The sequence below is a fragment of the Pagrus pagrus genome (genome assembly GCF_965226575.1).
Source record: "Pagrus pagrus genome assembly, chromosome: 18".
NCBI lineage: Eukaryota > Metazoa > Chordata > Actinopteri > Spariformes > Sparidae > Pagrus > Pagrus pagrus.
The window spans coordinates 15,104,723-15,117,567 of record NC_140202.1 but is presented as its reverse complement, the minus strand read 5'-3'; the positions used below and the strand labels follow the sequence as shown (position 1 = coordinate 15,117,567).

Genomic DNA, 12,845 nt, shown 5'->3' with positions numbered 1-12,845 from the left:
GTCCATGGATTGGTGTCTACACTGTGTGTAACTGTCACCATGTGTCTTTCAGATTCAGAGGAACATGAAGATGGACAGTATGGGCATCCTGAAGATTGTGCTGCTCGTCTTCGAGGCTGTTTTACTGACTGACTGTGCAAGAGGTCAGAGCCGTTTCATAAACCTTTCTTTCTAACTAATGCTGTGTTTTTGAACCCCGGACGCTGACACCAGATCATTTAAACTCAAGTTGACTGGCTGGTTTCTTGTGAGCGTTAAGAAAGTCTCGGTTGGCTCCTAACGTTTCTTTCGCGCCGAGAAGTAAGAGACGGAAAACTAAGAAGTTAAAAATCTCTAAACGGAGCCCAAAATCAACACGGGGCAGGGGAATGAGAGAGGGAAAGCCAACCCCTACCCCCAGTTTGTGTGTGTTTCAGTCATGGCCGTGTATATGTGTGTGTGTGTGTGGACATTCACTGCAGCTAAACCAAACAAACATCATCCATCAGCTTCCCAGGGTGAAAGAACACAAGTCAGTGTAAGAGTCCAGCTCTCCTGTGGCTGGCCAAGAGACTGTCTCACATCAGCCTGAGTGTGTGTGTGTGTGTGTGTGTGTGTGTGTGTGTGTGTGCGTGTGCGTGAGTAGAAAGTGGGAGACCTCAGTCTGACCACAATTCACTGAAGAATTTATTGTGCCAGTATCAATACTTTGCTTTATGAAGACAACTTGCAGTGAGCTTGTCAACAGGTCATGAATAAACTGTCGAGGCAATTTCAATGATTTCATCCACCATCACTGACTACTGAACCATGTCTGATGCAATCCAGTGCTGTGAGTCAAAGACCCACCGAGGCAAAACTTGAAACCATGCTCTGGATTTAATGAGAGAAATCTGAAAGCCAGACACATTTCCCCGGAAGACCTCGCACTGGCAAAACAAGCAGGCTCCATAGCGCTCTCTTTATTCTCCAGCTCAGTGTGGAAGCGAATTAAAGAGGCGTCTGATAGGTACAATACCTGCATGTGGCTATCAGGGCTCGAGGTAGAAGGGGGCTGGTGGCGGTTTAGAGGGGGAGATTAGATCTGTGGGTCTGCAGACAATGCCTCATTCACAGCGTGGCAGCCGTGCCTTCACGACACGACTAAACCAAAAGTAAACAAGACGTTGAGGCTAAATAAGATTAGACAGGCAATTTTGTATGTTTATAGATTAACAGATGTCAGTGAAGGAGAATGGGATGGAGGAGAGTGGAGGTCCAGTGGGTCTGAAATGATTTAATGTCAAGAGGAAGAATTTACAGGCTTTTGAACAAAAAAAAAGAAATTCTCTGAAAGTGATACCAGATGCACAGGCAGATAGACAAATCAGCAGATATGTAGCTGGCAGGCGGCGCGAATGAAATGATTTTGAGTGATGCTTGACAATGTGTGAAGTGCAAATATCCCTCAGTTCTCTCAGCAGAAGCAGCGATACAGTGAGTTCTGTGTTACGGTCCAAAAACGCAACAGCTTGACTTTGACATCCTGTGAAATACAGTTGGGAGGTTTTGACTCGAAGCGTGTGCTTTTATAGTGAAGCCAAGGCCAGAAAAAGCTGTAAAACTGTCCCTGTAAAATTTAACAATGTATGATGACATCTTTGACAAATGTAAATTAAATTATAAAGGACAGGCAGCCTTTGACTTATGTGTGAAACAGTAAAAAGCACACTGGAGTGTTACTTTACTGCTGTTATGTCAAACAATGCACCTGAGAAGACAGTGAGTTTGGGTGAACGATTTCAAGCCTGTTGCTGTCAGTCATCAGGGGACATCTGACCCTGGATCCCCTGCCCTTGTGCCACACACACACACACACACACACACACACACACACACACACACACACACAGGCACATATGGACCCTCCCTCACTCTTTCCACTGCTACGACTTTGCGACTGGCCAAGCAAGAATTATTTCTTAAGACCCCCCCCCCCCTTAGGCACCCCTCACTTCCTCCGTCCCAGCGCCTTCTTTCCTCCCCCCCCCCTCTGGTGCTCCGCCACCCCCAGCAGCTGGAGGAGGTGCTCAGTGATGTGTCCCAGCAGAGCCTCTAATGTGGTGACAGGCCCGGGGACCACTGGGCTCCACTAACTGTGGAATGCTTGCAGCCTGGACATATGGATCTGCAGAAATGCACCCTGGGAGAAACAGCGAGGCACCAGGTGTCTCTGCTATGCACCAGGACTAGCTAACAATGAACACACACGCGCTGAATTGTGCTGTTTGGATGCATTTTAATTAGAAACAGGCTACAGATACAGTTTTGTCCTTTTGGGCATGTATGTGACTCCACTTTGCACATGTTTGCTTCACCATCTGGTGAAGTTTAGAGCATGCAAACTGCTCTGCAACCCTGTTGGAAAATATACATTTTATAGAAGAGTTACATCATGGTTTCATAACAAGAAGGTACTATGAGATAAATTGTATGCCAAGGGCTTTTAAAATCACAAGGCTATTTGGCTCCCAGACAGTTTTCCATTTCCTTTAACTGTAATGAGGCTAGTTTCTCAGTAACCAAATGCCCCAAAGTCCTCTTATTTTTTAAAAAGCTCCTGAATAGTAAGAAGGTGTAACAGTGGTGTTCTGGCCCGTGGGCCAAGCTGGTGAGACTTGGGGGGGAAGAAAAGGAGAAAGAATTGTGATGAAAAAGCTCGACTGTGCTGCTTTTCCCAAGTCACACTTAAATGCTCCATTTAGGTGCCTGAAATAAAATCAGCTTCATGTTACGTTGTGTTTTCCAGCCCACACCAAACAGTGGAACTCAGGGGAAGTCAAACATTTCTAGTCTTCTGCTACAGCTCTAATCTGGCCGACCATTCAGTGCATCACCAACACTGCCTGCCACCCTTCTGACACATGTCCCCCTTCTTTTTTCCCTGCTTCTCTGTGCATTTCCTCCCCTTTATTAGCAGTGTAAAGTTGAAGGAAGTGAGTTAAGTTAATGTGCCGTCGTTAAAACAAGGCATGAGCTGACCTTTACTCCCACCCAGCCTTTCTCAACTCTCTGTAGCCCCTATTTACTGAGTCTAGGAGAACAATTGATGGATTATTTGGAGTGGCGGTCCCCCAGGTTGGACAGAGCCGCAGTGATTAATTTTAAACACTCCTCATCCCTGTAGACTGGACTTATTTGCCATATATTAGAGCTCACAGTAGATGGGGGACTCTCTTTACTGAGGCGCTGCCGTTTAGAGGTGCGTGAGAAGAAGTTACGAGAGCGAGAGAGGCTGCTTTCGTGCGTCTGAATATATGCATGTGTTTTATTAAGCAGGCTGAAATTACCCTGAGAAAAGTCATGATAATGAGACATCCAAGAAGCACAGAGCAATTTGGAAAACCTCAGAGGTACACCAACAACTATTCCCAGTCCGCCTCCTTCCTTCCAAACCAGGTGGAAATAATATTCCTGCCGCTACGATCCCTCTGTTTCTATCACGGAAATAATGTTAGCACCACTATAGCAATCCGTGCTCCTCATCTATCAGCACACAGTGCTGACCCTGTCAGCTCAGGAGGAAACATTCGGTGAGAGGAATGTGTCAGACTTCACCCCTGTGAGGGGAAAGAAAGGAAAGGGCTGTAGCTGTGATAAGTAGTCATAATGGAGGTCAGTTGGTGTTTACTTTAGCAGGGTCATATAATCCCTGTGAGCAACACTCACCTCATTGACTGACTTTAATGGCCACTTCATTTAGCATTCATGTGGAATTTCAACAAGGCATTGTCTGCGTTCAATATTTGTCACTTTCAGCTGTATGCTAATGCAGGAGACTTTTCCTTTTTGTTTTATATTTAAAGAAAAAGTCTTATTGAATCGTACCAAGGTCTCTGCGTGTGTACAATGCTCATTAGTTTTGTTTGGGCAGTTGGCTCCGGGAGTGTTTTCAGACCACACACACTCTTCCTGCTGGCTGAATGAATTTGGGTTCAGTTAAATAGGATTCCTGTTGCTCCCGTTAACCTTCACAAAACCCATGTGGCTGCTCACAAAGTGCACACGGACGTGCCAGACTGTCACCATTCAGATGATAATCAACTTTACGCGCTTCCCTGGTCTGACTCGCAGGATTTAACAGATTTTTATTTAATTGGCAGCTGTTTGGTGTTAAATAAGCATCTGATGACACAGGACACTGTTTAGACTCCACACTTCAGGCTGCTGTGTTACACCCTTGGCCAAGAGAAAGAGTGGACTGGAAGCGAGCCTGTAGGAGGGGGTGAGGGTCCACCTCGCTGGGACCTTACAAGTGACCTTACAATAACATTTCAGCTCCACAGTGGGAAGTGTTTGTCTTGCGCAACCCCTCTTTCTCAGCCTCCTTCAGTTCTCCAGTCCCGCTCTGCTTTCTCTATTTCTTTTGAGGAGCCAAGTCGTGGAGAGGGACACCCCCTCCTCCTCCTATTTTCTCCTGTATCACGCTCCTCCTCTCCGTTTTGTTCTCCACAGATGTTCACTCAGTCACTTTGGGAAGTGAAATGATGACATTCCAATTGCTCTCCTCTTTCACCTCTCAACTGGAGAAGCCGGTTTTGTTTCCCTGAGATTTCAACTTGTAGATTTACGAGTCGGGCTGTGAGTCTGCATCCAGCTGCAGCCAGGAGGTGCAGAGATTAGAGGACCAAAAGTGTATTTTTCAAGGGTGATATAATCATTTTGGTTTGGAGCTAAAAGCTGATAGATGATTAATTGGTTGATAACCCTCCTCCGCCCTACGAAAACAAATTTGACACTTTCAGAAATTAATCTTTGACTGTATAATAAATGGGATAATAGTTGCGCTGAACATCTTTTTTTTGTTTTTGTGAGACCTTGTTTTGATTAGGAAGTTTCATATTTTTCTGTTGTTGCTGTTTTTCATTGTTCTCGTCTGTTGTCGCAGTTTAGCCTCAAAGACTTTCAGCGTCCACTTAATATGAATTTACCTATTTATGTGAACTATTTCCTTTTAACTCGTTGCAGTGTATAATATTTTTGCTCCTGTTGCTCCATGTTATAAATGGGATGTTCGCTTTCATATAGGGAATATATATTTGTTATTAATCTTGGGAATGTAATTGGTTGCAGGCTTGCAGCTACTCTATTTAAGACGGCTTCTCAATTGAAAAAAATTATTTGCCTGATGAAGGTCTTGTACCGAAACTTCAAATTTGACAGTGTGCAGGAGTTTGCTTGCAACTTTTGCACTGAACATGTAACTCAAAGTAATAGATACCTCAATCATATATAAATCAGTGATATACAGTACGTCCCTGTGAAACATCTCTCGCTTTTTTCTTCTCTCTGCTCATCTCCATTTCCTCTGGCAGTGACTCCTTGTGGCATCCCTCTCCTCGGTATTGAGCTACCTTTGTGAGGAAACCTACAAAATCTGTCCCATGACAACCTTTTGTTGTCTCGAGAAAACATCTGTACTGTGTTTATGTGATGGTGGCCTTCAGGATTTTTTCTGAGCAGGTTTGAACAAGTTCAACGGTTGTCACTGAGATGTTAGTGAATAAAAGGCTGATTTAGTCTGCAGAAACATTATCTGGCCCATCTTACTGTACGTACTTGCCACAACCTGCTTGAATCTTTGCTCTCGTAGCCTCATCCTGACTTATCAGAAAACCAAATCAGGCTGCCAGGAGGTACCTGTTGCATATAACATGATAATGAGTTTCCTCTCTTGTTTTTTCTTTTTATTCCTCTGAGCCATCAAGTCTTTCATTGTTTTCCTCTGTTTATGATTTTGGGAAGCAATTCGGTGCCAGTCAGCTCTGTAATCTCATATCAGACATCGATGCCTTGCTTTAAAACTTTCTCTGTCTTTGTTGTTCCTCCACCTTCTCCTCTCAGGGTTTCATTAAAAATCACTTGCTGTCCTGAGACACAAACACACACACACACTAACCCTGCCGTCCTGCAGTCAAAAGGTTGATTGAAAGTTATGGTGGTGGCAACAGCGATGGCTGGCTGAGCCTGAAGAAAGCCGAGCCAGGGGACAGCTGGGATAACAAGCTCTGAATGAGGCCTCTGCTGCCTACGACACACACCCCCGGACCCTCCTTCCAGTTTCTTCCATCCTCCCCTCCTCAACCCCCCCTGTCTTTCAGTTCACCTCCGATGAGCTTCAATGAGACCCCACATGGCTTTGTGGCTTTTTTGCTTCCACTTTGTTTTTCATTAGCGATTCTTTTGAGCGACCTCGGAAATTCTATGCGCATTGTCCCCATTGATTGAGGTTATAAAGAGTCTGGTCAGGGCGATTGCTTGTCACAGTACGTCAAAAAAGGAGTTTTCATTGCGAGGGTATAGGCTGTCATGATGGAATTTGTTTGCACCCATTTCCAGCAGCAGTCTCTCTCAGCACTGGGGATGAAGTGAGGAGGCGAAGAGGCCCTGATTTTTCATTCAGGGGACCTCTGTAATGAATGGAAAAATATGTCCCCGCTTTGACTTGAAGAGTGGAACGGGACAAGGGAGGAAAAATCATTTCAGGAGCAAAGAGTATAATCTGTCATATTTTATAGCAGGGCTACTGCTATCCCAGGCTGCACCATGCAGTGAAACTGATTTGATTTCCTCATGCACTGGGATGTGAGTTTGGGCCTTGGATCAGCCCCCAAGCCTGGATGTACTTGGAGTTAGAGGCTTGGCAGATGGCAGCAGTGCACCAGTCATAGTTATTCTGTGTCTACATTGAATATTAGCTAAAGTGACTGCTCTTTTTGTCTATTTTTAGCCATTTTAGCCATGCTAGCAGCCTTATTACTCCAGGGATGGCAATGTAGGTCGGTGGGTCAGGCGGTCGACCAGACTGAAATATCTCCACAACTATCAGATGTATTTCCAGGAAGTTTTGTACAGACATTCAAGGTTTCTTGGGGTTTTGGTTATCCCCTGACTTTTTCTGTGATGCCACATAGATAATGTACTATAGATGGGTTGCCATGATAGTTGGTACATATATTCAAGGTCCCAAGAAGATGAATTGGTGAGATTTTTAGCATTTTGATGTTAGCGTTTACCTGAAAGCACCTCTGTGCCAAAGTATAGCCTCAAAGAGCCACTAGCATGGCTTTAGACTCTTAATCACGTTTACTGTTTTTTAAGACATTATTACATTTACTGGATAGTTGGTAGTCTATTCTGGTCGTCAGCTGCCTGTTCCTGTGCAGGTCACCTTGATAAAAGGACCGTATAGCTCAGTGCAGACAGTTGATGAACAAAGAGAGAGTCAGCCAGACTGGCGGATAGAGATGGATAGAGGGTAGTGACCTTTTTACAGCCGAGGAGTAAGGTGAACTGGGAAAGCACTGAACAAATTGTCACTGTGAAAGGGCGAGTACCACATCGTAATGACAGGCTCAACAGCTTCACGATGACAGATTGATTTCAGACAATATTCCTGGATTGTCAAGAGGCCCCATTGCTGTCAGTGAGAGCTTTGCCAGTTTCTCCACCCCCTCCGTCTGTCTCGCCTTGCTTCTCCCCGCTCTGTCTCGTCTCTGTCTCACCCGCCGCTCTCTCTCCCTCACCCACTCCTCTGCTAGCCTCTCCCTCCCTCCTGCCCTGATCTGAATCGCTCCATTCTGCCCAAACACTCCTGCTACATCGCAGTCTGTCATTGGCCCTCTCCTGAAAAGACCTTGTTGACAAAGGCGCTGGTGTAAAGCGCTTCCCAGTGTCATGGAGATTGGCTGATCCTCTGACTGTACGCCGGTGTAGGGTTCCTGGAGACGGAGAAATGAGGGGAACTCAGTGCCAGGCTTGGCCATCATCATCATCATCATCATCACGCAGATGTGACCACAACACACACTGGTCCGCCAGTGACAGCATGTCTGGCTGAAAACGGTCTTGTTTACAGCCTCTGTGCTTCTCTGCCAGTCAGTTGAACATCAGACCAACTCAGAGTGATGTCTTAATAAGACATCTGTATCTCATTCAGCACCTCCAGACTGGACTCTGGCTGTGTTAACTGTACACAATGAGCCAAACACAGGTCAGGTGGTTATTTGTTTCCCACTGTGGAATGCAGGAAGGTAGAAAGGGGAGGCATGCAGGGAGCGGCAGGATGCACCTCACTGTTGACTGATGGAGGCTGTGAAACAACGTAAACAGGGTTTTTGTTATGTGTAGACGATGTTGTCCTGTTGTCATCTGTTGCATATGTACAGTCTAATGGATAGAGGACCTATACTTTATTAGTACCAACTAAAAACGATATTGGGCTGACAAGTATCTGTCCATAGACTGACAGACAAACATATAGTACTCAAAACTGCTTCTCTGGTATTTCCTGCTACAATCGGTGTCTCCAGGACCATATTTTGTCATCACACCACGCACACAGGTTCACAAGGAGAAAACAATACTAGCCACGCTGTCTTGGCCGGTTACAATGTCTTACTTGTGACCTCTAATCACAGTTTATGGTCTAAGTTTGGACATGAGTTGTGTGCAATTCAACCAAAGAGGGAATTTTCCCTCTCAAATCATATTATTTGGGGGATTTGTACAGGCCTGAATACTGCCCAATACTATATATTCAGTATTTTACAAGAAAAAGGTAATAAATCTGAGAAAAATCATAAAAAAGTTTTTAATGTGCGTTTTTTCCCCCCTGTTAGAGTATGTGGTTAAATACAAGTCTAAAGTAAGGGATTTAATCTTTAACTCCTTCTAAACTTTCATATCTGTGTGTTTATCAGAGACAATAGGAGACAATACACAGGCGGTCCGCAGCAGCCAAACATGTGTGAGCGTTCACACAATGTCCCTCTCCGTGCCAAGTGGTCGGCCCATCTCCAAACATATTAGACAGACAGTAATAAACAGGTGCTTGTTGCTGCCCTGCTCTGTATTGGAGAAAGAGAGAGCGGTCTGTTTGAGTGTGTCATGTGGCTGAGGCTGAGCCCGGGCCAGGGAGTGGGGTGTGAGATTGTTGGGATTCCTGGTTACTGCCGCCTGGGCCCACCTAATCCCCCTTCACTCCCCCATGCAGCCCTCCTCTCCTTATGAGCTGTGTGTTAAAGGAGGCCTCACTGCCATCTTAGCCTCTGCTCCCTGCCACTCTCTAAATCAACCCTCCTCTCTTTAACACTCACCCTACTTCTCTCTCCCTGACTTGTTTTTTTCTTCTCTCCTCTGACCCCTCTTTCTCTGTCTCTGTCTGTCACTCTTTCTGGCCTTTCTCTCCCTTCCCAGCCTCCCTGCTGTTGCCTCTCCCCTGATAAGTGGCCCTAAGCACACACTCAGCCCCTGTGTGTGCACCGGGCCTTAGCCTAATGGAGTGAGATAAAGCGACTAGAGTGGCACTCACTGTGCGCTCTTTAGGACCACTGAATTACTGAGTCACATCTGCATGAAAAGTTACGCTACTGAATTAGTGTAGAATAACTGCATGTTGGACTTTCATGTGTTTTTGGAAACTTGAACTGATATTTTACGATTGAAAAGTCAGTCATCAGTGCCTTCATAACATGACCAGTTGCACACCATGATTTTAGTTATTTTAGTTCTTTTATGGCATTTATATCGAGAGGATAGAGAAAAAGGATGGGGATCACACCTGCCGCAACACCCGTCAACAAGTTCATGTTCAGACTTATGACGGTTATCCTTCTTACATTATTACATGAGTACAACGTACTCATGGGTCGAACACACACATCTTGGCATTCATTTTGATCTCAACTACATACAAGTTTTGTGACTGTGGGCCAGAGGTAAAGTGTTAGAAGGCCACCCCCGTTATTTCGTCCCTCCTGTTCGGACCAGGCCCATCTTCAAACTTGGCTGTCATCCTGTTCCTAGCTACACCCCTGTCCACAGACAGACAGACATATGAACTACTCAAAACTGCCTCTTTGTTAGTTCCCACTACATTAGGTGTCTCCAGGACCACATTTTGCCATGATGACACACACACAGACTCACAAGGGGAAAGCATTAGCATCAGATGCTGTCACGGCTGGTAAAATGAACAAAATGAAATGAGAGACAAATCTCCCTCGGGACAAATTAATGAATCTTGAATGAGAAGAAGAATGAGCCAAGTCTTGACAAGTCTAGATGTCGATAACGTACTGGCATGTACCAGAATGATTTCTTTCAGCAGAGAAAAGAAATGCTCCTAAAAGTTAATATTAATAACCCAAAATAGTGACTTTCAACTTTCAACAGAATATACCCAACTCTCTTTACAGTGGTGGACCAGGTCAGACATCGGAAAAGCAGGTTATAAACTGTTCCAGTAATAAGACAGCATGGCCACTCCAAAAACATTATATGAAAGGCCTCTATTAATTCAAGTTCAGGACTTTCCATAAGGACTGCGTACCTTTCCTGGCTTGTGGAAGTATGGAAAAGTATGGAGCCCTATGGATAATCCTTAGACTGAATTAAAAGGGACTTGTTATATAATCAAAGTATCAATCAACTATAAAACAGAGGATTTCTCCCAGGAAATTGTCTGCTGAGGCAGTAAGCCTCCGGGATCCTGATGTAACTTGTCTTGTGATCAATTTAGTTTGACAGCCTAAACAACAGCCACACTTACTGAGTAAATTGCATTTGCTTTTTTCTGAAGGTTAGTTTTTATTCTATTTAGAAATGCAACATTGGCCCGATTTATTGACAAACAAACAAATGCTTATGTCAAACTGGATCTGTGTGCCACTGCAGCTACACATGACAGTTTGTAAGGAGTCTACAAAAACACACACACGCGCGCTGCTTTTCTCCGACACAGGCAGCTGGTGCCGGGGGAGAAGGCAGTCAAGTTTAATGAAATATAGCAGCTTAAAGTTCAAAGGCTCCACAGTAGGGCCTGTTAAGGGTAGGCCGCGTGATGGAGATGTTTCCAGAAGCTTTATGACGCTGGAGTAATTTCTCTCTGTTTCTTTCCTGTTCTTTTGATGAGGGGGTCGGCAGGAGCCCGTTGTTCTGCAGCCATTAGCTGTGTTCTTCCAGTGATTCTGCTTTAATCAGATAGATCGACTGGAGCATCTTATTCTCTTTACCTCTTTCTCTTTATTCCACCCCCTCCTGCTTTTTTCTCTAGTCCCTCATGTCACCCAATAGCTCCTCCTGTACCATTCCCACCACAGAAGCGGTTGCTATTCAGCCCACATCAGATGGTGCCGAAGAAAGAGCCATTGTCCCGGCTGGTCTTACCGCGCTCTTATCTATTGATTGGAAAGCCGAGAGGAGAAAATAACGGGTATTGATTACCACACTGGGTGAAGTTGCTGGGCAGGACGTCTGGAGGGGTAAGAAAAGACGGCATTCTTCACCCTCCGCTGCCCCGCTGCTGTCAGAACAGCCTCTACGGCCACTCCACATATCCAGTCCCCTTTCACCCCTCCTCCCTCCCCTCACCTCACCTCCTTTCTTGAATTGCCAAGGTGGCTCTCCCCCTTCTCTTTCTCGCTGTTTTATGCCGATTTTTATCTCCGCTTGTGAAATGTATAGCCGAGCGCAGCAGCAGGCTCTGCACAGAAGCCCCAGCCTTTCACACACTCCCCGAGCTGCGGTGTCTGCCTCACCTTTCGCCTTCACCCAGCCCCCTGGTCTCAAGTAAAGTCACTGGTCTGGATTTTGTTTCTAGCTTTCATGGTGCATTTCTTTCTACGCTCTCATCCCCCCTTGAACTCAACTTACTTTTCCCTTCCATTTTGTTATGTTTTTTTTATTATACAAGTGCTCCTGAGGTTTTAAGAGATGCATGATAAGAGTATTTTCCCTAAAGCACAGGCTCCATTAAACTTCCTCTCTTATGTTCGAGGTTCGTCTGCTCTTGTACGGTCTGCTGAGCTAACACAGGGCTGCTGAGTAGGAGGATGCATTCTCTTGCTTCTATCTGTCTCTTATCCTTATATAAATACTGCATATTGAAGACACATTCACTCAGATCTGTGTTTATCTAAGTAATGAGTCATTTCAGTCTGGCAGTCTGCAAAAGCCTTTCTATGCACAAGAAATTCTTGCAGTTGGCTGGAGATTAAGGACTAAATCCTTTTTATAAGAAGATGTTTACAGTGTTGTTTGAATAACTATATCCTCTATTGGGCAGACAGTGTTGCGTGCATTATCGAGTTGTTCTCATTGCGGTTGGTTTAGTTCCAGGTGTTCGCTATTGGAGCGGCTGTCAGCAGCCAAGCCAACCTTTTATTGACGTGTTTGCAATGGATAGAAAGACCAAAGCACTTTGTATGGGAGGAAAAATGCATGCATACATCATTACAAATCCACAGGTGTTTTGTAAAAGAGAAAATAAACGAGGAGAGATGTACCAGCACATCTGAACATTGCTCAAACCTGGCAGCCTTTGTAGTTGGTGTTTTTTTTTTTCTGTGTTCTTCTTTCCTAACATACCTTCCTCCGTGGATGCCTGCATGTCAGATCAACAGGTCATTAACCCGCTCACAAGGTTTTCGTGAAAGTGGCTATATTTAGTCTGAATCACAAGAATGCCCCTTATTGAATGTGCCCCTTTCTCTTAAAATAATCCATCACCAAATTGAGCAAAGAAAAACAGAGCTAATTCTGAGAGTCGCCAGGCCTCCTCCTCCTCCTCTTCCTGTGCTATGAAAGATTCCATTCACACATGGGGCTCGGCTATAATAAGGAGCGCCGTACCAACGCTGCAATACGGGAAAGCCCATATGGTCATGTGTATCATTTTCCATTTAGAGAGCAGCTAACAATTCGAACAATTTGAGTAAACGCTCAGGAGTTTGACATAAATCTGGCTGATTCCCATTCATCACAGCCTCCGCAGAGGACCGTAATGCTTAGTTCAGCAACCCGGAGAGCGCCTCAGACGACTGGAG

At 45.0% G+C, this 12,845-nt stretch overlaps 1 protein-coding gene across 1 annotated transcript in view; it reads left to right on the top strand.

Moving 5' to 3' along the window:
- Window positions 1–12,845, top strand: part of LOC311274419 (fibroblast growth factor receptor-like 1) — a 28,674-nt gene that overhangs the window by 993 nt on the left and 14,836 nt on the right. Inside the window, exon 2 of the mRNA XM_084382095.1 lies at window positions 53–143. Coding sequence (XP_084238221.1) covers window positions 65–143 — 79 coding nt within the window. The 5' untranslated portion in view covers window positions 53–64. The remainder of the gene's footprint in view (window positions 1–52; window positions 144–12,845) is intronic.